Source organism: Hippocampus comes, unplaced genomic scaffold (assembly GCF_001891065.2).
Source record: "Hippocampus comes isolate QL1 unplaced genomic scaffold, H_comes_QL1_v1.1 scaffold322, whole genome shotgun sequence".
NCBI lineage: Eukaryota > Metazoa > Chordata > Actinopteri > Syngnathiformes > Syngnathidae > Hippocampus > Hippocampus comes.
In genome coordinates this window covers 729,884-756,066 of record NW_017805137.1, presented here as the reverse complement: position 1 = coordinate 756,066, position 26,183 = coordinate 729,884, and the positions used below count along the sequence as shown (strand labels likewise).

The window sequence follows — 26,183 nt, the reverse complement described above, 5'->3', positions numbered from 1 at the left end:
AACGCCTTACTATACTATGTCGTTTTTTTCTTGCCAAAAACGCCTTACTATACATGGTCCTTTTTTCCGGCAAAAAATACCTTACTATACATGGTCGTTTTTTTTCGGCTAAAAACGGCCTGCTAAAAACGCCTTACTGTACATGTTCGTTTTTTTGGCTTAAAACGCCTGTTTTTTTTTTTTTTTAAATACGGTGAAAAAAAACTCACTTTACATGGTCTTTTTCCGTTAAAAACGCCTTACTATACTTGGCTGGAAAAAAACGCTTTACAGTCCAGTACATGGTCGTCTTCATTGATCTAAAAACGCCTGAGGTGCTATGTAGGATTTCATGACCTACCTGGTAGTCGAATGGTGAGTGTGTCTGCGTCACAGTTCAGAGGTGCATGGTCGATTCTTGCTCTGGCCTACCTGTGTGTTCGCGAAAACTTCCATGGCCATCCGTTTTCTGATCCTCTTCTCCGCACAACTCTTCACGCTCATACTCACATCAAGGAACAATTCACAAAACGAATTACGATACATGGTCGTCTTTTTTAGGCTAAAAATGCCTCACGATTTTTATTTTTTTTAATGGTCATATAGACAGGCAATGCGGGATGCACACACGCTCCCTGGTAGTTGACTTCCTGCGTGTTCTTCGAAACATTCGTGGCCAATATTTTCTGATTCTCTTCGTGTTCACACTCACACCAAGGAACAATTCAAAAAACACTAAGCTATACATGGTCGTTTTTTCCGGGCTAAAAAAGCCTTAGCATACATGGTCGTTTTTTTTCGGCTAAAACGCCTGACTATACATGGTCGTTTTTTTTTGGGGGGGGGGGGGTATACTATGTCGTTTTTTTCGTGCCAAAAACATCTTCCTACACATGGCCGTCCTTTTTGGCTGTAAAAAACGGCTTACTACACATCAGGGCTGTGAAATGAGGAAGAGAAAATCCAAGGAAAGTTAAAGGGGGGGTCAGTATAAACCGGGGGACACCAAGCAATTTAAGGCGTAAAATGGTATATTCCTAGCATTTCCTGCAAGAAAATAGTTGCTCTCAGTAAATAAATATTTTACTAGTCTTGGGCTACATTTTGCCACATAAAATACTGATTAAGTTTTTCTTTTTGATGCCATCTTAACTGTGTCTGACCGAAGTCAACTTACACTCTGCTCCTGTGCCCTCCTTGAAATGTCTAATAATTGCACATGTAATTCATCTCAATCAAAATAAAAGTGAAAAAAAATGTAAATCACAATTTAAAGAAATTTTTATAAAGGAAAACGTCAATAGGCGTTCCAAAAATGGCTGTGAAAAATTATGCTAAATATTAAAGTGAGAAACACCTGCAATGTACTTTTATCTATATATCTATCTATATATAGATTTTGATATCTACATATATTATGCGCATGCGCACACACACACACACACACACACACACACACACGCCCGCCCACTCACGCACACACAATCTGATCTAACATCTTCAACTTTAATCAGAATCGCAACAAAATTATTTGCTCAATGACTAGATCTACCTGGCAATCTAATTCGACAACTTCAATTTCACTCGTTCGGAATGACGACCAGTTGGACTCAATTTTCACAATCGTGTGTGGAAATGTAATCGGATGTAAGTACAGTCGAGAGTAAAGCGCAGCAGGAAGAGATTTGTTTTTGTATCACTATGCAAATAAACAGTCTAAGCGTCATTCATACTGCAAAACATGCCCACAGTATAGAGCTTTAGAAACACAGGATGTTAAAAAATAAAATAAAATAAAGCACAAAAGAAAGCTTTCGCAGCTTCCATTTGTCATGGACAAAACTGCAATTGGACATTTTTCTCTCAATGTCCAGATAGCCACACATCAACGTAGACCCTCTGTGTCTAACCATGTGCTGAAGATTTGGGGGTCTTGACGCTTTCCCATTGCCTCGCATCAATGGCTTTATTTTTCCCCAAATGTTCTTCAGAGTCTGCGCACTAATCGTGCAGCTTCCAGTAGATGACCTCTCCGTCCTCTCCGCCTGTGATCACTGTGGCACGCAGCTCATTCATCCACATGGCTGTGACTGCACCTTGAAGCACAAAGGACGAACGCACGTGGAATGACTCAATGAGGACCCAGACGCACAGGACATGACCATTTCTTTGACTCCACCGTGTTACTGCCGTGCGTGTGTTTGTGGTGGGCGAGAGATGCACCTGAATGTGCCGAGATCCTGGCGGTGACGGTGTTGCTCATCAAGTCCCATAGCAGGAGGTCACCTGACTGGCCCCCGCACAGCACAGAGTTTCCGTCCCAGCGGAAACACCTGAGACAAGCCAAATTGGGGGGGGGGTTGAATAACAGTTCATTTGGATTTGAGCCCACAGTTACTTTGGAAACTCATGTTTGCTTGCTTGGTGGACGACATGACGACACCTGAGCTCCTCGTCTGATTTCACGGACGAGATCACCATTCCCGTCTGAACGTCAGTGACCTTCATGAAGGAATCGGCGCCAATGCTGAGGACGTGTCGACTGTCTAAATAGAAGAAATCACTTGAGTATTCGTCGTCAGTTGCTTGCTTCCTTCCAGTCTGGTTCAAAGGACTCGGTTACAGCACAGCATGTACAGCTGTTTTCTTGCAAGGAGGGTGTTAATTAATCCTTTCCATCATAACAACCCGACCGACCTGGACTGAAAGACACATGGTGGACGGTGGCAGCGTGGCAGTCGACTTGCTGAAGGGTTCGGTAGGCGTCCGTGTCCCAGATGGTGACGGCCCCGTCTTTGCATCCTGACGCCAGCAGAGTCCCCGAAGGATTCAGTCCAATAGCGTTCACCTGCATTTTGGAACGGTAAAACCCATTATGATTAACCTTTTTATATTACCGGAGGAATCTTTACGTCGTTGCTTTTAAAGGACATTCACCATCCACAATATTACATCATGTGCAAGAGAACTTCACATTCCTAAAGCTGAAATTCTGAGCATTTGAACAATTCTAAAAAGGCACCGAAAACAAAATGTGTGTGTGTGTGTGTGTGTATCTCAAAAATAATTCTTCAATAATTTGATAATCGATTCTTCGGTCTCCAAGTAAACAAAGTTCGGATCCTGGTCATGCAACAAAGTGAACAAACTCTGAAGTCAAGGTGCCGCCGTATTTGTCATCACGTCATGATTACGAGATAGCCAACTCACCCCGGCGTCATGTTCCAACTCAGCCAACAGCTCAAAATGTGATCTCTTGCGACCGCACAAAACGTGAGGCTCACACCGCCACACCTGAAATGCAAACAATGACAAAGCACGTGTTTGGACCGCTCCGACAAGTGAAATACTCGACGCGTGAGTATCTCTTCACCTTGACCGTAGAATCCCAGGACGCCGTGAAGAGCTTGTCGTCGGACCAAAGCACTTTACTGACGGCGTCGTCATGACCCATCAGCGTGTCCTGTCGCCTTCCATATGGGATGGAATAGAAATAACTAGACGACAGGAAAGAGCAGGTGAGCGTGAGCCACAAAAATTCAACGTCCATAAACTGGACTTCCCGTACGCTACATACACATTATTGTCCCAGGAGGAGCACACCACCATTTGAACGTCAGCCAGCATCAGGCATGATGACAAGGCCTGAAAAACAAAGTTGAGAGGCTTCCATTCCAGTGTCATGCTATTTCCATGAACACTTCGCGTGACCCAAAGACGTGTATATGCGCCGCATCTTGCGCCTATGTCACGATTAAGTGCCAGCGGCAGGCGGTGACAACAAAGAAGTCAACTTGAATGAATAATACAACTAGAAATTTCCTCTCATTTCCTTACTGGACGAATGAAAGTATTCATGCAGGCATCTCGATATCTTATCGGGGGGTTTTCATGTGAGATGATTTTTGACCTGTTGGCCTTCGTTGCTTACCCACAAACATTATTAGCTGAGCCTGAGTGCTTATAGTCCTTTTTTTAAGACAGGGAAAAAAAAAACACCACTGTATACAACATTTTTTTTTTTTTCCAATTTATTGCTCAAAATAATAATAATAATAATACAATAAAAACGACTTACCATATTGGAGAAAGACACGCTCCTCTGAAAGTCCTTCAGTTCTTTGGAGAACATCTTAAGCGTTGAGTCTGAAACATGACGGAGCAAAAAAAAAAATCAACCGAGTGGCAGACATATTGACTATCTTGCCACTTGTACCTCGGGATGTGCTGAAAACGGAAGCACCGTCTCGGCTGACGGTGATGGCCGTCACCGCGCTACGCGTTCAGGACAAGAGAAATCACCAAGTGAAGTAGCGGCAGCTTAACCACGCGGGGGTGCGCCGAGCTCACGTACTCTTTATGGATCTTGTGTCTGGAGGCTGGCGTCAGACGGCCCATGTTTGACCACGCCAGCTTCCGGCTCTCCTCTGTCAGGTCCTCGAAGGAGGAGTCCTCATTCAGAGAGCCTGGGAACCGCGAGGAACATTCACATTTAACAAGAGGCACGCTTGCACCGACGTAAGCCAATGGAGAAATAAACCCCAACCCGGGGTGAGTTCGCTGATGGGCGATGTGAGGCTCGGGCTCCTGGTGATGTTGGGCGACCTTGCCACGATCCTCTGAGGGTGAGGAGTGGTGAAGAGTTGCCTGGGAGTCTGACCAAACTCCAGTATTTGGGTCAGCATGGCCACCCTCTGGTCCGGGTCCTCCAGACTTGACAAACAACACAACGTGGCGCCGTACGAGCCAGTTAAATTCCCGACTGCACATCACTTCACTCCTTGCACTCTTTATGTTAGAACCTGAGTGCAAAAAAAAAAAGCTTTATTTATGATTCATGCGCCCTTGGTTTCTTACCTGTCACAGTCGATGCCCCCTTCGTAGGTCAGTGGGTGAAATACTGAGAGATGACACCACTCTTAGCTTATGCCGGATGTGTCGGGGTTTGATGAAGATGATGATTTATTTTACCATTATGGGCCCCGACGGCTTCGCTTCCTCTCTGCTTGAAACCAAACACCAAATCGATCCACTCGTGCAGGTGCTCCGACACGTACTGACTCTCCAGTGCCATCTTGTGCTTCTGCAGGAAATCCCGAGCATCTGGAGAGGAGAGAGCAGAGATTTGATTTGCGGCCCTTCTCCAGCTCATATTCTCTCCAATCTCCCGCGAGGATCGATGCTTCGGCAGCCGTAATCAAGGGCACCCGAGCCTGTTCTTCACTAAAGTGTTTCCTCCTCGCTCGCGGCGTGTACACAAGCTGCCCACTGTGAACCCCAGTGAGGAGAAGCGGGTCAGAAAACGGCAGGAAGTTACCTGAGGCCCAGGGTGGGAGGTGGACATCGCCGACAAAGCTTCCGTTCTGCCGCCGACCCAGCTCAAGGCGCAGGTGATTTTCCAAGAAGCTTGCGTCATCCCCGTAAAATTCCGGAATTAACTAAGGGATAAAAGGATTACGACCATCCATTGAAATCATCGCAAAGTACAAACGACACGTCACTCTATAAAGTATGCGGTGCAAATTGGACGCGGCATGATTAGTTTGATGCGGTCCGTCCCCGAGAGAAGAAACAAAAAACAATTCAGAAGAACAATAACAGCAAATTAGACCCTTGAAGACAATGTTCAAAGTAGCCGAGCATAAAATCAACACCGTACCTCTTTAAAGTCCGTTGCCCCCTCTAAGCAGTTTTTCCACGTTTCACCGATGCTGCAAAAAGACAAACGCGTCGTTCAGAGCAGTTGCCAGCATTTCCGTTTGAATGGCAGCCATCCAGTCGCGCCAAATACAGCCGAGCCTTTCGTTTCACAAAGCCAAAAAAATGATTGATGATTGTAATCACGGCAACATCGTTCACCTGTTAAACATTCGATCCGCATGGTCAAAGCGGCCATTCTGCAGACACAACATGTGTTCTGGAGCTGTGGGGAAGGGAACCGAAAAACACGATTTAAAATAAAATCAAAAAATAGAGCGCTCGCGAGTGCGGTTTTTTTACGCGCCATGTGAGCGACTGACCTACTCTGACCAGGTAGAAAAGAACGTAGCCGGGAGAGGAGTAGTGGCTGCCGTACATGAAGCGAGGCTCGGGCATGCCTCGGAAGCGGCACTGACAAAGAGAAGTCGGAGCCGAATTTACTCTCTGTGAGCGTAATTCCGAATCTTGACACAACCACAGGGACGCCGCTATTTGGATTTGCGGAATGCGCTCGGGTTCTACGCGACAAGGGCAATCTCACCAAGAGCCGATCCAGCCGCTCTTTGTTTAACGCTCCGACTGGTTTGCTGAGGTCCCTGAATGTGGCTGCATTTGTCAGATCTGAAAGACATAAAGGTAGATTACAGCGATTATTTTCTGCGCATAAGACAGCTTTAATATGAGCGACGAGCAATATTCAAACGACGAATACCGTACAATGTCTCTACGTACTCACAACAAACCAACAGCCCAGATTTTTTAGTTTACCAAGCCGGTCTTTAAGCCTTTCTATACAACCACTGTGATCACGTGACACACATCAGGTTCTTGCTATTTTATTTTATTTTTTTTAGAAATTTCAAATTGATGCTGCGCTTTTAACTGGGGCCCGCCCAACTTGATATCAAATGAGGCCGTTGAAGCTACTGCACGACAAGATTCCCAACGTTCACGTGTGTTGTACGCCTCTGCCGTCAACGCACCCAGTTGTGCGCTCGTGTAGTCGGCGACGACCCAAGGGAAGACGGGGTACTGCGAGAGGTCGTTGCAGCTGCGGTCGGCAAGGTTGTTGAGGTGGAGCAGATACTCGTAGTTACTCAGGTGGCCGCGCTGCCACTGCAGCATGTAACTCTCTGCTGTGTGCTCCGTCATGTGGTTCTCTGAAGGGCGGGGGGGAGGAAAGATAGCAGTCGTGAGGTATAAGGTTGCTGTAGCACGGTACCTACAATTTCTCGTATGTATGACGGTCATTTAAGAAGGAAGCGATCCGATTCGGATTCTGTTGTGTCCAGTAAGAGGATTGCTCAGGATTTATTCCCGGCATGGCATTTACTCACCCAGGAATGTGGCAATGAAGTAATAAATTTCATCTCGGTCCGCCGTGTTGTAAAACTTGAGATAGATGTCGGAACAGAAGTCGTTCTCGGAACAGAACACTTCGAGCCCCTGCAAGAGAGAAGAGACACGTGCATGTAAAGGTCGTGTTTATGCACCGGACAGGAGTTGTTGCACTCACCAGGGGTCTGAGACCGTGTCTTCTTTTGTAGATCCGCCTGACTTGATGCAGTTTGATCTGAAGGACCTGCTCCTGAAGCGAGAAGGCGACGGCGTCATTCATGAGCTGCGCCGCGCTGCACTGCAGCCCGCAAGAACTCAAAGCAGAAGGAGCCACGCTTTCGAGCATATCAGACAGCTCACCGGATAGCCGTTGAGCGGTTGAAAGTAGAGATTCTCGTTTGTAACGCAGACGTGGCCGGGATTGGATACCAGAGGGAGGACCATCTCCACCGTGCACTCCATGTGAGGCGTCTCGGCGACGCTCTGAAAGCTTTACGTCGCCAACGAATACATCAGACACTCTTTTTCGTACTGTGCGTTTCCCAGCACAAAGCACAAATCGCAACAGTGCACAAACCAGAACTTGTCGAACGCTGTCCTTGCCAGTCGGGATTGAAGATTGGCTGTAATCTAGAAAAGAAAGCACGCAAATGAGGAAATTGGACGCCAGTTAAACAAACATCAGTGCGCGTGAAGTCACCATAGCGGTCTGGTCACCAAGCTTTTCCAGACAGGATGCTCGATGCAGCTGGGAAAAAAGATACAATAAAAAAATCAAGAACAAATACAAGCAGCAGAGAGAGAGGCACGTACTCTCACTCCCAAAGAGCTAAATGGACACGACTTTCCAAATCTTTCGGAATGACCCACGTACTTGATGTAAAGTTTGAACGACATCCTCCGTTTTACGCCACACTTCCAGCTCAAAGTTGACAGTCTTTGTGCCCTTTCAATTGAAGCAATGGAATTTAGTGACTCAAAGAAAATCACACTTGTTCGGCAGGGTGGACGCAATTTAATCGTCACAGCAAAAACGGCAAAAGCCAACGGATCATCCGACAGCGTGCTCACACCAGACTTACTCGCTCGTTTCTGTAGGGTGAAACGACGCAGTTTTCTTTGATGTATATAACCTGCCGCGAAAGGGAGAGATGTTTACTTTTAGGACTCGACACTATTTGAGCAATTAAAAGTAGCTACGTTGGATGGGAGGGGGAAAAAAAGGAAGGTTAGATAACCTTACCTGTTCACAGTGAATTAAAATGGAGGATGGTTTGGGTCTGTGAAAGGAAAACAAATATTAAAATGTGTGCGAGTGACAAAAAAACAAACAAAACAACAATAATATATCATCTTAAAAAGAGGTATCATACTTTGTCTTGTTTTCATGATTAAATGCTCATCTTAACACTATATTTCAAATGAACGGTAGTTGTGACAAATATGGTGAGGAGGAACGGAACCAGTTTGACCAACTCATTAAACAACGTGTGCCCTAAATGGGGAGATGAGACATACTTGTAATATATACTCACTCATTGAACGGGTTGGTCTCTTTTTCCACGAAGTCAATTTGCTTACAGTCTCGCAATGGAATCTGCAGGCAAAGCCAATAATATCCATACTCTAATTATATATATTGTATGTATGTAGATATATAAATAAGACAGTGGACATCCGCCATTCGTGGGTGAAAGGCTGGCCCGCAAGTAGCAGATATCCACATAACTGAACTTTTTTTTTTTAAACAAAAATATTACGATGCAGTTCACCATTCTGTTTTTAAACAGTTGCTGTTCTCCTGTCAGATGTGTGTCATGATATTCAATTCAAAACAAACCTTTAAAATTGGCTCCGTAAAATCTTCCGGGTCAAAAATGACTGATCTGGAACAGACCTTAAATGAGCCTCGGATTTTTCTGGAAGGGAAAGAAGTGACAGATTTTAGCAAAGAGAGTGAAAAGCATCATGCAAATATATTGTCTGACACGATAGAGGATGTTTATATCGGTATACATTTAAAAATAGTGAATTCAGTTCTAAAGCTTTGCGAGTGTGTGTCTACTTTTTCATTTCACTCTGCTCTTCCCACTCGATAAAACATCTTCCACAACATATCCCATTTCTGATCTTGTACAAACTGACCGACGTGCAACCGGGTCGGTCACACATCTCATTTGCTCAGTGGAATTCTTTGTGTTTGGCAGATGACTGACTTGGATTGTGTTTGAACATCTTAAAACAAAATATTAGCACCAACGCTGGTGATAGTAGAACATAAGACTACGTCACCTCTTCTTAGCTGAGCCTCTTGTCACATTGTATGCAGTGTGCTGTTCAAAATAATACTCTTCCAAATCCAATAACAAGAGAGAAAATCTGGAGAAAAGAAAAATTAAACATCACTCTTACGTCACCGGTGAAGATACAAACGATGAATGATCCTATGGTAAATGGAACATCTTATTCACACTCAACAGTTACATACACCTCTCCACTTTGTCAGGACTTGCAATGTGACGTCATTGACAGCATTGCAGCAGAGCAATTAATTATCAATCATTGTCTTCATTGCAAAAACTTGGATGGTGTGTCATACTGGATGTTCAGGTTTGAGAGCTTTTAACTGCACCAACGGTGCTTATTGAATGAAACAATGACGTGATGTCTTTTTTTTTTGTCAAGCTGTTGTGTTCAGCCCGGGTTGTTTTCTGCTATCACTTCCTTTTTTTTTTTTTTTTTTTTTTAGGAAATAAATGTTTCCAATATTTGTTTTTAAATGCATTCATTTAAACTACATCAACCAAACAAACACATTTTTTTTTCAAATTGCTTGAATACCCATGACACTAATTTATAAGATTTAGAATTCAAATATTTATCATCATCGCACAAACATAGGGTACGTAGCTGTTGTTAGCAAACGAAAAAAAAAGTACTGCAGTAAACATCTTATATTCTAACGTGATGGGGAAAAAACTATTTGCACATCATTGGAATAAATATTTGAGTAACAAAACGTATGCTCGTTAAATAGGTGTTCATGATAGCATCAGTTAACTTACAATACATTATAAAACTCACAACGTAACTAATGCAACCTCAAGAGCCGGATCACATTGAATATGCATACAAGCAGTATATTCTTTTCTTTTTTTTAAGTTTATGATGATGCGTATAGTTGCAGCGGTGTACAACTGCACAGCATGGTAGTCGCAAAATGTCAGCCCCTTTTGTAGCTGAATAAAGTGCTGAAGTCAATGTCCATCTGTGTATTGCAACAACATTCGACCAGAATAAACGTGGCATTTACAATTACCTTGAATAGAAAAAAATCTTTTCATATTTTGTCATTTGGGGCTTCATGACAAAGACCAAGCGTATCGAATGTTGTCCTGTCAACATCCTGAAAGTCAATTGGGAGTGGGTAGCGTTTCGCAGTACTGTAAATGCTTGCCACAGCAAAGACTGTCTTGGTCCGAGCGACCGGTCGACTTCCACATTTGCATCGCTGCAAACACGTTAATTCATATTCGCGGCACAAGGACGTTCTGCAGCTGTCATAAGCGAATTGCACCACCGGTATGACTTAGTTGAAATGCAAATTCATCCGCACTTTCGAAAACCCACTATTGCACCACGCACAGTGACACGGCGCGACGCGAAAAAAGCAGGAGCACTTACCTTTCCTTGGTTCGCTCTTTAGTCTTGAAAAAAGCCATGACTGTCCAACATCCTTGTGTGGCATCCAAGCAGCTCAGTCACACTGCTGTAAACAAGGAAACGTCCGGCAAACCACGTGACCATATATATATGCGATCTTCGTGTAATACAGAACATCCTATAGCACACTATTTCGAAATATGCCTATTTAACATTTATGCCTCGGAAATACATATAAAATGAAATATATGATATAATTGTATTTATTCTGTAATCAGGTGTTCTAAAGGTGACAGTCATTCATTCATCTTCCAGCGGCAAAATGTCTCATGGGATGCGTCTGCGCAAGTTGTCTTCTTTGAATAGACAATCTTAGTCTGGCGACGTCTTGACGTGTCAGATTGCCTGTGACGGCAGAGAGAAGTTTCCGAGTGCGATATGTGTACAGTACTTTGAAAGCATGCGAAGAATATTGCGATATTAGTTTTTGCGCTGCTGAAGTCATGCTGCGTTTGGGCAGGTCGAAATGCAGTGGAAACGAAATTTCGGCGGCCTCGCCTTTAGCTTCTTTTTTATTGTGTCGTATTTCACAAATAAGGTGAGTACCTGACAAATATCACCTATGTGGAGGAAACGATGACTTTTTTTATTATTAGATCGTATTTGGGTCATAAATGGTTTGTCTGTTTTAAACAACATTCACTTTATTAAACTTTTTTGTTCATGGGTTTGCAATTGTGAGATGAAAATGAAGCAGTTTCTACTTCCTCATACAGTATCTACGTACTGTACCTGCGCTATCTATAGGTACATCTGTCAAAATTTGGCTTTATTGTTTTATTTATTAATGTATTGAGAATAATATTACTGCCATATCACTTCAGCAAATAACGTGAACAAAACATATTGAAGGAAGCACAGTGATATTCCAAGTCGATCAATTTTAAAGACACATTTTGCTGTAGCTCTCGTATTGAATGACAGGATTGCGCAAGTGCAATTGGTAAGTGCGCCTCAAATCCGGCGTTATATTTAAATACTTTTTTATATTTGTTGCCTTGAAAAATAAATACTTAACCTGCTTTTGTACTCTTATAACATTTCCCTCAAAATCCTAGAGCTCCTTTGATTACGTCCACTATCGGGCCTCTGTCAGGAAGAAGACACTGAGCAAGAATAATTTTGAGACCCACTAAAATTGTTTTACTTTCTTTTCATCAGTCTCGTAAGCTTTAATGAGACACTTGAGTTGACACGTGGCTTTTGTGTTTTGTGGCTGTGCCATAGGTTATTGATTTGGGAAATTAATTATTAAAAAAAAATTCCACAAAAAATGAGTATTAATATAATTTGGTCATAAGTGATGGGGAAGTACCGATACCAGATGTCAGTATTGGGTTGTTCATTGGCCTTATTTCAAGATATTGGTTACTTGTGACAAATTAAGACTCACCAGTAAATGGGGTTTGACTGTGGCAATCTGAGAAATCTGTGAATGATCATGCGCTTCAGAAAGAAATACAAATCTTTGTTCACATTTATCTTCCGTTGTGGTCATTGAAATTTGCATATATTAAAAGTACTGGTGGTATTGGTACTCTGTATCTGTTTGTACTGAAGACTGAATACACTTGTAGTGGTATCAGTTTGGAAAGACATTCAAACCAAATTCGACGCTTTAGGAGTCTGTTTTACTTGACATAATCAAAGTACTTTTCAATGCCTTTTTCTCCAAATGTTCACTTCTAATGGCGTGGATTTCTTTTTCAGTTTGTCCTGTCTGTAATGAAATTCACCTACCCAACTTTATTTCAAGGGTGAGTGGTATATTTAACGGTGGCATTTTATTATTGCGTCCTTGTGACCTTTAGCGTGGCTGGAACAATTGATCACAAAGTGGTCTTTTATGGTAGAGAAAGTACTCATTTCTTCCATGTCTCGCTCGAAGATGGCAGACATTTATCGGGGCGCTCCTGCTCCTGCTTTCTGGCAAGCTGGGATGGGTGGAAATGAGCCGCATCTCCAGGTACACGACCTTCACTACTCAGTCATTTACATTCAACTCCATCCGCTTGAGCATGTTTGATCCATTTCAACACTGCCTTTCAGATCGGCTGCCTTTGCCTGGTTTCCAGGCTCCCTCCTGTTTGTAGGAAACATTTACGCAGGCTCCAGAGCTCTATCACGTCTCGTGAGTCACACGCTAGCTCTTCGGTGGGGCTTCTCATCTACTATAGGTCGCGATGGATTGAATGATGTCACATTTCTTTCACGTTGCAGGAGATTCCTTTCTTCTTCACCCTGCAGAACTCCTCTCATGTCGTTAGTTATGTCATCTCGAAGGCTGTTCATAGAGAGGTAAGAGTACGTGAAAGACTGCCTCTCATGGGAAACAAGGTTGGGTCAGGGGTAAATTCGGGTGTGTTTTCGCGACGACAGAAATGCTAAAAAAAACAATTTAAAAAAATGGATCAATCAAGTACAGAGTCATCATGAATGTATTCAATGAAACATCTCTTTCATATACAATTTCATTTTTCTCTCTAATCACAGAAAATTGAATGGCTGAAATTTATGAGGTGTGTAATGGTTTTGTTTTGTTTTTTGTTTTTTGTGCGTGTTTGACATGAAATAAGAACCCAATCTGCTTTTTTCTCTGTTAGTGTATGTCTCATGCTAATTTCAGCCATCAACCTCCCTGCCTATGATCCCCAGGTAACTATTTGGTGATTTGCGTACCGCCTTTATTATTTTTCACTGAATTGATGAGACTGTCTTATGTTGTAGTTTGACTTCACCGGTTACATGTGGGCCATCGCTCATCTAGTCTGTGTCGGTAAGGCTTGAATTCTAAGTGCATAATTTTCAAGCATCCCATCAGCGCATGTCCACTTGTGACCTAACTTTGACTGTTCATTTGATTGCACTTTCAGGGGCTTACAGGGTGTTTCAAGTTCACTACAAATCCAGTAATTTGAGGTAAGGGTGAGCCCATATTTGATTGCAGTCGAAGCAATATTCCAATTCTAATTGAACACAACGTTTTTTTCCGGTGTAGCGACATTGAGCAGCAATGTGTGAACTACTTGTTCAGGTAAGGACAACGCTTTCGGAAGAATGTCATGATTGTAATAGCAACATTTGAGACTAAAGATAGGTTTTTGGAACAGCGTTCTGCTTCTGGCAATGGCCGCTCACCCAACAGGTGAGAATGATCTTGCACTCGGCCGCTCCCATAGTATCGAAATATTCTATGTTGGACGGTGGCTACACTTTGCCCACTGACCTTCGTTCCTCCTCAGGTGACCTCATGAGTGCCTTGGAGTTCCCCTCCCTTCAGTCCTACTCCTTTCGCGGGGGCTGCTGTGCAAGGTGACCCCACCATCGCCACTCACCACGACTTGTAACACCTACGATGTCATGGATAAGAGACAGTTACTTTCAAATATTTAGTGTTTCCCTACTTTTTGCACAACTCGCCCTTCCCCAACAAGGAGCTGAACAGTAAATTCACAGGAGCTATATTCTTCGCTTTCAAGCATGTCCACCCCTTGGCCTTTCTGTGACTCCTCCAGTCCCGCTGTAGATCTGTGGCAACCTCTTTAGCTCAGTGCCCTCGGAGAACATGCTGTTTGATGCCTCACAATGGTGAGGGACTGTTGATCGATGTCATCTTGGTCTCATGGTGCCAAAATGTGAGCAGCACGAGGAAGAGGGCTGGCTTGATTCCTATTCTAATTCAACCAGGAAATGTCAATTTAAGGTTCACCGCATTGTTGTCACTTCCACAGTTCATTTCCTCGTTCGAGAACAGGAAGTTGTGCAAAAAGTAGTTTGGAGAAAGTCACATTCAGTTAACCAGCAAAGGTTCCAGTACATTTCGGGTTCATCCTGTAATTTGGCCTGGAAGCCGAGTATCCCGAACATTTCGGGAGTAAAATACTTTGACAAGTCGTACGCACCAAAATAAGACCTTTGCCATGTTCCTGAGCAAGCACGCGGCAGTACATCGGTGATCGTCATTTGCTTCCGACCTAATTGGAAAAGAAGAATAAATAGATCAGTGTATTGATTGCATTGTCCTTTCACAGTGCCTTGCTGGGCTTCTTGCTGCTTTTGGCCACCGTCAAACTAAAAAGTGGTTTGTCTCTCCAGCACTTTGCAGTGTGGATTTTTATGGCCAAGGTAAACACGACCAACAACAACAAAAATAACATATCAATCAAGTGTTCACTTGTACTAAGAGGCAGATGTAACACACACACACACACACACACACACACACACACACACACACACACACACACACACTAGTTTGGCACAATAACACATCAGTGTATTCTTTCTATCAGGTTACTGCCATGTTCCTGTCACCTCTTATTTTCTATATGGACATGAATACCCCATCGATGATTTGGTAAGTGATAGTTGAGCAGACAAATGAATTGACTATTGCCCTGTTTCCCAACCTTTATTAAACCATCTTTTTGAAAGAGAAAAATCTCACAGAAAAAAAGCCAGCAAGCCAAAATGTCACCAAAACGCATGAATACCAAAATCGTGATGACCTTGTCCCAGTTTACTCGCACATTGCCCAGTGTGAAATGTGGGCCTGATGAATTGAACACAAAGATGACATACCTACAGGAAGCCACAACTTTTTCTGGGTCTTATGAATGGCAGCAGATGAACACACGTTTATTGTTCCATCTGCCACCTAATGGAAGAGCATGTACAGTCATTGTTCTACCAAGCCAATATACAGTATGTCACTTGCATAAAGAGTTGAACGATTTTGTGGTACGATGGTTGGGAATCACTGCTCTGCTGGGTATTTCCTGTTTTTATGTTGAAGCAAATTTGTCTTTGTTTTGAACTGCCTTCATGTCATTTATTGTTCTGGTTGCAGTATGGCGGTCAGTCATGTGAGCGAGGCTTTGCTGGTGTATTTCGAGAGAGAAATGTCAGCACATCCGGACAGACCAAAAACCTACACTTCCTCAACAAACGTTTAGGTCATTTAAGCTGTGTTTTAATATTTGTATTTGCTTTTTTGTTGCTGTGATAAGCTGAAGACCAAATAAAATATTTGTTCACATATTGCACCCTTATTTTTGAGGTAATTTTGTGATGAAAGCCATTATTTGCAGTTACTTACGCCCAAAGTAAAAATTATAGCCTGAAGGAAGGGTTAAAAAATATGTAGTCACATTTCAAATACAAATATATATAATTTTTTTATTCAACATGACCCAGTGACACTAGGGATAAAAAAAGTTGGCGGTGACAGCATGTTATGAATCGTGACACACTACTTCTTTTCTGCCCAGCTCTCCTGCTGGCTATTCTTTGGGGAGAAGAGAGCAGCGAAAGGCTGTTTTCTCCTCAAACGAGACTGCGGCATTTGCTCCTCCTTGATGTAACCTAGACAAGCAGAGCGCAAGGTCACTTGGTCACATTTGACCATTTTCATGAACAGAGCAGGAAAGGCGTCTACGTACCCCTTTCTATGCACGTCTGCGTCGATGGGAATCCGACTTCCCAGAAGTTCTCCGGAGTGCTGGGAGGAATGAAGCGATGGCGGTGGCGAGAGCATTCGGACAATTTCTTCACTTTTTCCTCCTCTGGGAGATGGGCATAATACTAACGGGGGGAGAGCCAAACACACAGCAAGTTGATATTTGAAAGGCCACCTGAAATCCTGCATGTGCTGCACAAGATGCCCAAAAAAAGACTTACAACTTCACATTCTTTGCAGGTGGTGCCTTTTAGTTTTCTTCTCTCGTCTTTCTTGCGAACCACCGCCGCGTGTGCAAATGTTGGGTGCCTAATCCAAACGCAAACTTTTGTCAATGAGGCCACATACGTTTCATCATTTGGCATCAACTAGTGTGAGGCAAAATAAGATGAGGGCGGGTGTCTGTAATCAGAGTCACAACGATAGAAGCAAACATCTTACAAAATCTAAATGTCTTGGTTGTTTTAACATGAAAACAATTGCTTACTGCACTTTGCGCACGCGTGGAGACTTCTCTGGAGACTCTTTTTCTAGTTTGAGAGACAGAAAGAAGCATCAAGTACTATTTTCAATGGTTTTGACACAAACTGTTAAAATTATGCATTCACGGAATGAGACAACATGAGGGAGAGATCCGATCCGAGAATTTCAACAAAGGGAAATGATACAAATGATCGAGCTTTGACTGACATTTGATTAATTTAACAATGTGTTCATTATTGTGCGCAAACTAGAACTGCAATGATGAACATGCTGATTTAAAAAATACAAGAAGTAAAAGTTTCCTCTTGTTGTATTAATCACCATGGCTGAAATTGTAATACGGTTCGTTTGGTTGTGGGCTGCACTTTATTTTGAAGGCCTTGCTGGTGGCGAGTGTCGATTTCAGATATATAAACATGCTGTACCGTACGTACCATCTTCCTCCTCCTCATCCTCAGATGGACAACTGGCAACTTGTGAGGTGTTGTAAGATATGTACTCCTCGTGGGCGGTGGTGTCAAACATTCGATCCAGACTGTCGTTTGCCTTGTCACCAATTCCTTGGTAAGAAAAATACGAGGGTCATTCTCCAGCGTCCGCCTTTGACAAGAAATGCCGAAGGGACTGCGAACAGGATGAGAGTGCTTCACCTGACACACCGTGCTCATCCTCGTCCTTTTCGCCTCGACCTTGGAGTAAGCTGTGACTGATCCAAGTGCAGTCGCTATCAAGTAATTCTTCACGTTGCTGTTCTTTATCCTTGCAAACACAGGACACCAATTGAATTAGTGACACTAGTCAATAACTAGTGAATGACATTCATCCACATAGCAACGGGGTCAAATCCTCACAAGGATCACTTTTTGTCTTTTCCTCCAAGTTGCTCACCGAGTGGAATCGCGCTTCAGCTAAGACGACGACACAAAACGATTTGGGCCATTCGGGGCTGATGTGACGGTTTTGTACCTCATCTGCTCCTTGCTCGCTGTCATACATGGAGAGGGCAAGTGCGGGGTCGATGCTCCACATGTTCTCCACTCTGTGTTTCCTCTGTGCTGAGAGAACAGAATTTGCAAGATGCAATGACAATGACACGATTTTGTCGATGCTAATGATGTGCAAGCGGCAACAAGAGTCAACAACCGCAAAGTAAGCTTACCATTTTCCGGAAGAGCTCGTTTGTGCGTAGCACTCTGGACCTGAGGGTGGTTCCGTCTGCGGTGCTCTTCTTCTTTCGGTATCTTGTTTGGCTTCTTGAAAGCTGGACTTCCACAGTCATCACTTAAAGCTTGGTTGAGAGTTTGAACCTGTTTACAGATGTTCAAAATCGGACTTAAATCCTATCAAGCCATGAGCATGTGAATGTTGCCATATTCTATGTTGAGGATAAACGGCAAACCCTGCTGCCAGGTGGCTCCGTGAAGCTTTGAGCCTTCATGGTCTTGCAGGTTTTTTTCATCGCCTCCACTCGGGCGTCCGGTTTCTTCCCATTGGCACGGTCGCACGTTTCGCCCTCCTCCGGCCCCTTTGCTTCATCATCATCCTTTGTTGTTTTGTCTTTGCCAAGAGCGCCAATATCGGTCAGCTTCTCACCACGAGGGAGAAGAGATGGGGACTTTGCCGTGGTCGAGTCTGGACTGTGGATGATTGTGGAGAGCGAAGGGGTACAACAAGGCCTATGCAAGGGGACACAAAGAAGGTTTGAAATGTAAAGGTCTTGAAATATAATGCGTGATATATTCTCTTCCTGTTTTGAAAAGAATGAACATTTTGGTTCTGACTTTGGACGAACATCAGACGACCGGGATGGTTTTGAGCTGAATTGCTTTCCTTCAGCTGTGGTTTTCTGAGAAGAGAAAATCGAAGTCGGAGAGAAAGATCGGAAATGTGAGTCAAAGAAATCGATTGGAATGCATCCCTTGAAGACTGGGGCATGAACATAACCTACCATATGAAGTGCGTTGACAAGTTCCAGGCCGCATGTTTCTGCTATCACTCCGTTCTCCTCCTCTCCTGATATTAGACAACAATTTCAACAAACCCGCAGATTAAAATTCACTGACACCGACATCAGCTGACAAATGAATCAACAGCGCCTCTGCCAGTTGCTGCCAATTAAAGCCTCCCCCCACTTTTTCCTCAATTGCTTCGACACTTCTACTAAAGTCTACAAACAAAACGACAAGTGTAAGCAGTGACTACGAGGAACCCATAACAGGAGCGTGTCATCCCCGACTCTAATTTACAATAACGCCGCTTTAAATCATACCTGAAATCTGGGACGTTTCCATTTCACACGTGTTCGGAGCAAGCATCTGTGTTCTTTTAGCAAGTCTTGTAGTGTCACTTAATTCTTGATCTGAAAAGAAGCACACAAAACTCCAAGACTTCACCTTAATTTTAACTACATGTACTGCTTCAGACACCTTTCTCAGAGGACAAAAAGGGATTTTTTTTTCAACTGACCTTTGAAGAGTGCCCAGTTGAAGTCCTCTGCATAGTGAACATGTCTGCTGTTGTCCATGTATTTACGTTTCTTCAGTTTGTTGGCCACAGGAAGTGAGCTGGCCAGGACTGGCGAGTCTGGGATGATGCCATCTTCGGGTTCTGGGGAGAGGGCCACCTGCGGTTCGGAGCTAAGAGCAACATCACACACCTTCAGAGCTGAGTGAAGTTAAAGTTGGAGCTTCCGAGTTTGGAAACAGCCAAAAGCGGAACACAAAAGCACGTGTGCAATTATTCTTAACAAAGATAAATAATTGTGCAAAACCAGTCTTCAGTGACAAAACAATGATTGGACGCACTTACCATGTCTTTAATATTTGCAGCTCAGCTTGCAGTTTGCGGTTTTCATCTTCCAGGCATTTTTTTTCATACTCTGTTGAGAATACACACACAAACACACACACACACACACACTCAACATTGAGAGAAGACAGTTATTGGCATATTGTTGAATAAAAATATTGATTCTGTTTGATGCAAAAACATTTTTTGCATTGTATTTCGAAAATATAAGAACACAAATAATAAGCACTACAGATATACACACAGAGTATATTTAAACACATTAAATGCACAAACACTCACTCAGTTTGGCGATGGTTTGCTCGCTGTGATCTTGGCATTTTTTTAAGTTTTCTTCCAAGGTTGTGCATCTACTGCATTCTTTCGTGCGCAGCCTGAAAGCGGGGCGAAAAGTGGTCAGTGTTCACAACAAGTGATACTAGTGAGGGTTCTGACTGTATTCTAGCTGTTAAAAAAAAAAAAACATCCTGACAAAATGTTTACATGTGATATGTAGAGTTAGCGCTCTTTGGAATTACCTGTCCTCCAAGAGACTGTTGGCATCCTGCAGAGTTTTGGTTCGCTCCTTCAGCTCCTGGTTATGAGTATAAAACAGTTGGAGACTCTCTGCATCTCTGTGACAAAATAAACAGTTTGTCTTGGGTGAATCTAAGCTAAAACAAAACCGTCTCAGCTAAATGTGGTCATATAACAGCTTCACTGTGATACGATAATTCTTAAAAAAAATAAAAAGAAGAATACAATACTCACAGACGGCGTTCTTTTTTCAACTTGCAGACTTTTTCCTCAAGTTCTACAAGCAGAAATATACACAGTGTAACACCAAAAAAACATATTTCATTGCAGCTCTAATGTACAACTTTAACATCACTTCTCCCATGTGGTCCAGAACCTAGATTGTTGTCATAACAAAAATGTGTTACCTTGAAGTCCTTTTTGGTGACATTCCCTTAGTTGTTGCCATAAATTGTGAAAGGGGTCAACAGGTTTGGGCGTGCTTGTTGGGCTGCTCATCCTCAGCTCACCGCAAACTCAACAAAATCAACCCTCCTGTATGCCAAAAATTGTTTTCTTACTCAGTGGATGCACATAATACATCACCGTGTAACATTTTGGGGTAGATATGTGGTGGTAAGTAAAAAAGTACTGTACAAATATTTCATTTATGTCCTTAAGTAGCTTTTAAAAGTGTCTGTACTTTACTTGGATACTGAATGTTTTTCTGATGTGTTTATTTTTCCTCCCTACATGTGAAAGCAGATGATAATGTATTGCTACTTTCGACTCCTTATTTTGTTTTTGCAACTCTCCACTATTATTGTAACATTGGTTACCTGTGCATGAACTGTAGACAAGGTGTTTGAAGACGACAGACAAGTCCATGAATGATACTAAATTACGACGGGGAACGAAACTAATGATCTTATTTTTCAACTGGCAACATTAAGAATAACAACGATACACCTTCGGCACGCCAGACCAGTGTACGCGTATTCCAAACTTTGTCGTCCTGTTTACAAAAATGACAAGCCAGATAGTACACGGTAATGCAAATACAACGAGATTTTGTTCTACAGTACTACTTACGACAACGAATTTCAGGTCATAACTGCTCCATGCAGTTGTACTATTAGCATGTAAAATGCACGAAAATGTTCAAAAAGGTATGTTGCCGGTGAAAATAAAGTTCAAGTTCGCGCGCCGAAATGCATGCTGGGGGAAAGTGTCGTTCTTCTTCTCGTATTCAATTCCAACTGTAATAGTGCATTACTGCCACCTATTAATCTGCGATGGTTACTGCTTTGGATTGCAATCACCGTGGATTTTAATCACAGATTACATCTCTCAGTCCCGTTACTTTTATATTTACCCCCGTTCATGTATTTCTATAGCTTTCCATACATTTGACTTGCCAAAAGGTTGTGAAAACTTGTCACGTTTACAATTTTCAGCAAAATATTTGTCATCAAGAATTGTACAATGGCAATCAAGTTTATTCTTATATTCCTTTTTATTTTTGCTCTTTTATTTAGAATACAAAACAAGAACCAAAATAAAAATAACATACAAAACATACTGAAGTCAGGTGACATCGTAAAGCAAGTTGGGGACAATGGTTTTGAGTAAGCTGATGCTACAACTGCAAGCAATGTCAAAAACAGCTTGGAATTACTTAGTGCTTCCTGTCAGTAGTGATATTCAAGAATTCAGGTCAATAGTCATGGGTTTCTTCAGCTTTAGTATTTAGCAGTGGTGTCGGCAGGGCTCCAGACTAGTGGTTCTTTGCCCCTAAAATTTGAGGTATTGCAACAAAATTTTTCATCTACTCGTGTGACCAATAATTCTGCTGATTGATTTCATTTATAAGTCTTGACTATGTTTTATTGCTAACAAACCTCTTCTCCACTTATCAATAACACAGTGATAATTATTGGAAATGTAAATATTTACTTTGCAAGTCAATTTGTGATTTCTGCAAGACGCTAAAATTTGATGTTGGGGACCACTGTGCTCCAAGTTAAAACAAAACAAAACAAAAAACAGTCTGGAGTCCTGGGTGTAGTGTTTAAGACCTACTGAAGAAAACAATAAATGAAACAATTCAATGACCTGTATGACAACATTTCTTATAGTCTCCAATTTAAACACGCACTCACACACACACAAAAACAACTGGTGGTTTGTGCATATTCACTCTAATCATGGGTGTCCTGGATTAGAAAAATATTCCCTAAAAGGGTTTCAAGCACAAACCAAACAGCTGCTTCAGCCTGAGTGTGAAGTCAGAAATCTTCTCACTAAAAGGTATTGATCAGATTTTGAGAACTTTAACGATTAAGCCGGAACGGTACGTGGCCGCAGCCACAAAGTCCCACTCTTTCCTTAAAACACGCTAACAGTAAAAACAAATGCACGTACTGCATCACTGAAAGAAATAAAACGAACAAGCTGCATTTAATTAAACACAAAGCTGTGAAAACAGAAGAGTTGGCTGCACCTGACGGTGCAGTGTTGCTTTTTTTTTTTTTTTTTGCATCAACGCTTCTCATCTTGTTTCACATTTAAGATGTGGTGACTGGCAAGTCAGCTTCGGATATTTATTACTTTTCACGTCCTTTGGATGTGATCCTTTTGAAGGAGTTTGCATCTGTCACAGCAGGTCGATTGAGCTAGCATTACTTGACATATTAACATACAGAACATGCATTCAACAGCAGACGCCTCTCCAAAATAAGTGGGGATTAAATTACTCCAAACTCCAATTTCACCACAAGCTAGTTAAAACTCTAAAATTTGCATGACAGCCTGGATAAATAATTGCATGGAGGCCTAGACCGCCGGATGTGAGATATGCAACAGGCTTGTAGGGGTGCGGCATGGAAAATGAAGCCTAATTCCATTAAGACGTGGATGGACGCCTCCTACCCCCTCCCTATCCTAATGGACCTACATGGTTTCAGATTCACATTATACTGGAAGAAGACAAACTGGTTGCAGATGCTGGCAGAGTTGGTCCACCACCGCTAGCAAAAAACACTGGAGTGGAGTGTGAATGCATATCGGCCACCTCACCTGCAGAGACAAACACACACAGTGAAAAAAACTTAGCAGGCACATTAATACTGTCCAAGCGTCATACTCACTCTCATTCAACTTCACCACTGAGGGGGCACATAGCTGTAGCTGTGCGTGCCGGCGGGCCGATATGTGGGCATGGTGACGGGGTGCGGGGCGAGAGTGGCGGGTGCCGGTGACGGAGTCGACAGCAAAGTTCCTGACGTGCAGAGTGAACAAAATAGACATCATTGTGATCAAGGCATTGTGACTAAACACACATGGCTCCACTATAATATTCGTCATGTTCAGGGGGGCATGGTCCTGTGAAGTGCTGGCTATTTTAAAACCGACTCTGGGTTCAGAATCAGCGCAAAAAAAATGAAATAATGTGGAAAAGTTGACTTGCGTCTCTGATTTCAACATTCACAGAAGTAAACATTTGTCGACCAGTGTAATTGTTCGTTTCAAGCTACCCACCAGCTGACATGGCCATCGTGGTGCCGGCCACCATGCCCATGGCAACCCCATTGTTGCGGGGAGGAGGGATGGATGGAGCATACATGGCCGCGGGCATCCCGTTGGGCTGGACCACCGTTGTGTGATGGATCACGTGAGGTGGTGCCGCGTACAGTGGCTGTGTGAAGTAAGTCCCTTGCTGTTGTGAAGGGATCAGCGCCTGCATCACACCAAGCAGAACATTTGACGAGTTTTGCGCTTCATAAACTAGGCAATGCAACCAAGTACGACATACCTGTGCATAAGGGTTATGTTGGGGGTAAGTGCTCCTGACTGGGTATACAGCAGCTGGGTATGGGTTAGGGGAGGATGAGTATGGTGGGACAGTCCCGGTGTTGGGGGAACAGGACATTTTAAATGGAGCTCCAGGGGCGTAACCTGGATCACAGAACAGAAAATGTCAACACCACTCAATCGTAACATCATTTGGTACAACTGCAATCTAAGTTGATCACAAAAGAAGTGTATCAAATATTTCGCCATCCCACACCTTATAATGTGCCACTTTGCTCAAAAAGGTATACAAGAAATACATAATCAATCGTCATTTTGTACTTTGCAGTGGTGGGTAACTGCACCATGTGAGTATCCGTGAGTGACTGTCCACAGTCAAATCAGGAAAAAAATTCAAGATTACTAAAACATTGACGTGTGAATGTAGTTATTAATAATGTAGATTAATAAATAAAATACTGTAAATACACTCGACAAACAAACTTTTACCACTTGAGAAGGCTGGATTTGCTCCTTGGTAGACATTTGGAGTGTATGCTGGGGCAGCTGCTGCGTAACCAACAGGGAAGCCAGCTATCATGACGAACAACAAATACAACAACATAAAATAATTGTATAATGTCAGTATTTTCTGCATTTTATGCAAGAACCTACCTGGATAGCCTAAACCCTTGGAGTTGGTGAAGGGGACCCCTGTTGGTGCAGGGCTGTACACTGGATTCATTATGGCCACCAAGTCCTGCAATTAAAAAATAGATTTAAAAAATAGTCTATTTTTTTACATGTTACCTTCTTACACCTACAGTGCACATGAAATGTTTACATGCCCTTGTTAAAATGTCAATTATTGTGATTTAAAAAAATGGCAGAACAGTGACCGACAGTTTCAGGAAGTACAACATGCAACCAGATGATTGTATACTTCTAAAAATATATATATTTTACTCTAATTAATATGGGTGATCAGAGTAATCTGATAATGTTCAACTGTTGTTGTCGCATGAAATGGATGAGCTCACGTCTCGTGAAAGTCACGTAAGATGTGCCCTCTAGCGGTGGCCATGGCGCACTGCAGAAAGGCTGAGGCGATGACGGGCGTCCGGGGCTCAAAATGACTACACTCTCGTTACGCAGTTGTGGAAATCAAACTGTACACTCTGCGTGTCTTGAGGACACCCAGCAGCAAAATAAGACGTTATGTGTCAAATATCAAATCCCACTTTCTTACAAAAACACAACAAGCATTTTACATCGCAGTTTGAAGCAAAAATCAAAACGGAGGAGAGTGAATGCGATTAAAATGATAAGAAGTTGATTGCAGGCGAGCTGCGAACAAATTTGACTTCAAAGACGATGACGAATTAAGTTTGATGTACGTCATTGGCGTTGTAACAAGCGCTGCCGCTGTGCTCCCTGTCGTAGTGAAGATGCTGTGAAGGAATTTTGGCAAGGTGTGCGAAGGTGAACCCATCGACGCTTTATCATGAGCTAGCTTAAACGCGTGAGCCGAACTAGCGATTCAATCTCAGTTCCCCACATGTACTTTGCACTGAGAACATTAAATGTTCATACTCTGTTGTTTTGTAGGTGATCGGCAAGCCAATCACCTGTCTGTCCACGCAAATCCCCACCAACCTCTGGCGTGAGTGCACAGCAGCCAGAGGGAGGCGATTTACCGCCAGGCCGCAACTCAGGAGGCAGCCAGCCGGACAGCTGTGTTCTGCACCACTGCTTGTCCCAACATGGCACACAACACAACGCTAACCAAAATGCTCTAATCAACTACAATAACTTACCGGTAGATGTTATTGCCGTCTGCAAATACGCTTCTTTGGATCCCCGATGGCAAATAAATTGAAGCTGGCTGGTGTTTTGCTCCCAGATGCTGAACTCTTTTGAGTGCTTGCGTCACTTCCGTATAGTGTCACGTGATTCAGGCCGATAATGCATTGATGAATTACTTATTTATTTGTTGTATTATGGTCGTAAAAATCCCATAAAACAACAACGCATTTGTTGTTAAAATATTTTGACAAGAAATTAAAGAAATAAAACTGCAATTCTACTTCAAATTACGTGTAGGACGCTTTGCAAATTCATTCAGGATTTATGTGATGTTATGTTATGCTTTATTTATGTCATTTTTGTCTTCTACTTTCTCCCTTTCATAATTTTGCTCCTGTAAATTGGTAATTCCTCCATTGTGAGACAAATAAAGGTTTTCTGATCTTATCTTTTATTCACTGCTTATGCAATTTGTGTATCCTTTTTTTTCTGAAAACATTTTTTCTAAATTATTGTACATACATATGTTTGTGACACAATATCGCATTCTAATCAATTTTATTCGTGTTTTGACTACAACCGTCTGCAACGAATGACACCG

The 26,183-nt window shown here is 42.7% G+C and overlaps 4 protein-coding genes across 8 annotated transcripts; 1 reads left to right on the top strand and 3 right to left on the bottom strand.

Moving 5' to 3' along the window:
* Nucleotides 1-1,840: 1,840 nt before the first annotated feature.
* nsmaf (neutral sphingomyelinase (N-SMase) activation associated factor) lies at nucleotides 1,841-10,815 on the bottom strand. Its single transcript, XM_019867054.1, has 31 exons — nucleotides 10,702-10,815; nucleotides 9,310-9,396; nucleotides 8,858-8,936; nucleotides 8,553-8,614; nucleotides 8,261-8,297; nucleotides 8,100-8,150; nucleotides 7,892-7,963; nucleotides 7,718-7,765; nucleotides 7,595-7,647; nucleotides 7,378-7,507; nucleotides 7,196-7,267; nucleotides 7,017-7,125; nucleotides 6,663-6,839; nucleotides 6,221-6,300; nucleotides 6,000-6,090; nucleotides 5,839-5,902; nucleotides 5,639-5,690; nucleotides 5,297-5,417; nucleotides 4,951-5,082; nucleotides 4,837-4,879; nucleotides 4,526-4,692; nucleotides 4,334-4,445; nucleotides 4,196-4,254; nucleotides 4,058-4,125; nucleotides 3,557-3,624; nucleotides 3,353-3,476; nucleotides 3,190-3,273; nucleotides 2,677-2,827; nucleotides 2,423-2,525; nucleotides 2,203-2,312; nucleotides 1,841-2,075 (listed from the first exon to the last, which is right to left on the bottom strand). The coding sequence occupies exons 1-31, from the start codon at nucleotides 10,737-10,739 to the stop codon at nucleotides 1,981-1,983; spliced, it is 2,739 nt and encodes a 912-aa protein (XP_019722613.1). The 5' UTR covers nucleotides 10,740-10,815; the 3' UTR covers nucleotides 1,841-1,980.
* Nucleotides 10,816-11,067: 252 nt separating this feature from the next.
* Nucleotides 11,068-15,780, top strand: tmem241 (transmembrane protein 241). Its single transcript, XM_019867061.1, has 15 exons — nucleotides 11,068-11,278; nucleotides 12,451-12,497; nucleotides 12,629-12,706; nucleotides 12,790-12,871; nucleotides 12,961-13,038; nucleotides 13,234-13,259; nucleotides 13,344-13,395; nucleotides 13,468-13,516; nucleotides 13,614-13,659; nucleotides 13,739-13,774; nucleotides 13,851-13,885; nucleotides 13,983-14,052; nucleotides 14,772-14,865; nucleotides 15,033-15,097; nucleotides 15,590-15,780. The coding sequence occupies exons 1-15, from the start codon at nucleotides 11,207-11,209 to the stop codon at nucleotides 15,693-15,695; spliced, it is 936 nt and encodes a 311-aa protein (XP_019722620.1). The 5' UTR covers nucleotides 11,068-11,206; the 3' UTR covers nucleotides 15,696-15,780.
* On the bottom strand, nucleotides 14,969-25,726 carry fam168b (family with sequence similarity 168 member B). 2 transcript variants are annotated; one of them, XM_019867063.1, is made up of 7 exons: nucleotides 25,594-25,726; nucleotides 24,452-24,536; nucleotides 24,287-24,370; nucleotides 23,799-23,941; nucleotides 23,525-23,723; nucleotides 23,134-23,264; nucleotides 14,969-14,990 (listed from the first exon to the last, which is right to left on the bottom strand). In XM_019867063.1, the coding sequence occupies exons 2-6, from the start codon at nucleotides 24,519-24,521 to the stop codon at nucleotides 23,146-23,148; spliced, it is 615 nt and encodes a 204-aa protein (XP_019722622.1). In that variant the 5' UTR covers nucleotides 24,522-24,536; nucleotides 25,594-25,726; the 3' UTR covers nucleotides 14,969-14,990; nucleotides 23,134-23,145. The 2 variants fall into 2 exon arrangements, with proteins under 2 accessions (XP_019722622.1, XP_019722621.1); XM_019867062.1 differs by lacking the exon at nucleotides 14,969-14,990 and adding an exon at nucleotides 22,506-23,062.
* rbbp8 (retinoblastoma binding protein 8) lies at nucleotides 15,731-21,229 on the bottom strand. 4 transcript variants are annotated; one of them, XM_019867056.1, is made up of 19 exons: nucleotides 20,824-21,229; nucleotides 20,413-20,539; nucleotides 20,240-20,282; nucleotides 20,008-20,103; nucleotides 19,772-19,863; nucleotides 19,490-19,559; nucleotides 19,148-19,317; nucleotides 18,951-19,040; nucleotides 18,630-18,694; nucleotides 18,463-18,527; nucleotides 18,081-18,357; nucleotides 17,841-17,988; nucleotides 17,648-17,736; nucleotides 17,332-17,440; nucleotides 17,116-17,241; nucleotides 16,686-16,728; nucleotides 16,420-16,507; nucleotides 16,182-16,323; nucleotides 15,731-16,104 (listed from the first exon to the last, which is right to left on the bottom strand). In XM_019867056.1, exons 2-19 carry the CDS (start codon nucleotides 20,501-20,503, stop codon nucleotides 15,992-15,994), a joined length of 1,917 nt encoding a protein of 638 aa, XP_019722615.1. In that variant the 5' UTR covers nucleotides 20,504-20,539; nucleotides 20,824-21,229; the 3' UTR covers nucleotides 15,731-15,991. The 4 variants fall into 4 exon arrangements, with proteins under 4 accessions (XP_019722615.1, XP_019722618.1, XP_019722619.1 ...); XM_019867059.1 differs by having other exon boundaries at nucleotides 20,413-20,999; nucleotides 21,077-21,229; XM_019867060.1 differs by having other exon boundaries at nucleotides 21,077-21,229.
* Nucleotides 25,727-26,183: the final 457 nt, after the last annotated feature.

Bases quoted from the DNA above. Each gene is read 5' to 3' on its own strand.
- fam168b (XM_019867063.1), bottom strand. From the start codon at position 24,521: ATGAATCCAGTGTACAGCCCTGCACCAACAGGGGTCCCCTTCACCAAC. The intron at 24,371-24,451 runs GTAGGTTCTTGC...TCGTCATGATAG, and splicing joins CAAGGGTTTAGGCTATCCAG to CTGGCTTCCCTGTTGGTTAC. The intron at 23,265-23,524 runs GTGGGTAGCTTG...TCTGCACGTCAG, and splicing joins CACGATGGCCATGTCAGCTG to GAACTTTGCTGTCGACTCCG.
- nsmaf (XM_019867054.1), bottom strand. From the start codon at position 10,739: ATGGCTTTTTTCAAGACTAAAGAGCGAACCAAGGAAAG. The intron at 7,508-7,594 runs GTTTGTGCACTG...GGCGACGTAAAG, and splicing joins ACAGCGTTCGACAAGTTCTG to CTTTCAGAGCGTCGCCGAGA. The intron at 3,477-3,556 runs GTATGTAGCGTA...CCTGTCGTCTAG, and splicing joins TCCTCCTGGGACAATAATGT to TTATTTCTATTCCATCCCAT.
- rbbp8 (XM_019867055.1), bottom strand. From the start codon at position 20,503: ATGAGCAGCCCAACAAGCACGCCCAAACCTGTTGACCCCTTTCACAAT. The intron at 19,864-20,007 runs GTAATTCCAAAG...CCCCGCTTTCAG, and splicing joins AACAGTCTCTTGGAGGACAG to GCTGCGCACGAAAGAATGCA. The intron at 17,737-17,840 runs GTAAGCTTACTT...CTGTTCTCTCAG, and splicing joins ACGAGCTCTTCCGGAAAATG to CACAGAGGAAACACAGAGTG.
- tmem241 (XM_019867061.1), top strand. From the start codon at position 11,207: ATGCAGTGGAAACGAAATTTCGGCGGCCTCGCCTTTAGCTTCTTTTTT. The intron at 12,707-12,789 runs GTACACGACCTT...ACTGCCTTTCAG, and splicing joins GAAATGAGCCGCATCTCCAG to ATCGGCTGCCTTTGCCTGGT. The intron at 13,775-13,850 runs GTAAGGACAACG...TTTTTGGAACAG, and splicing joins TGTGTGAACTACTTGTTCAG to CGTTCTGCTTCTGGCAATGG.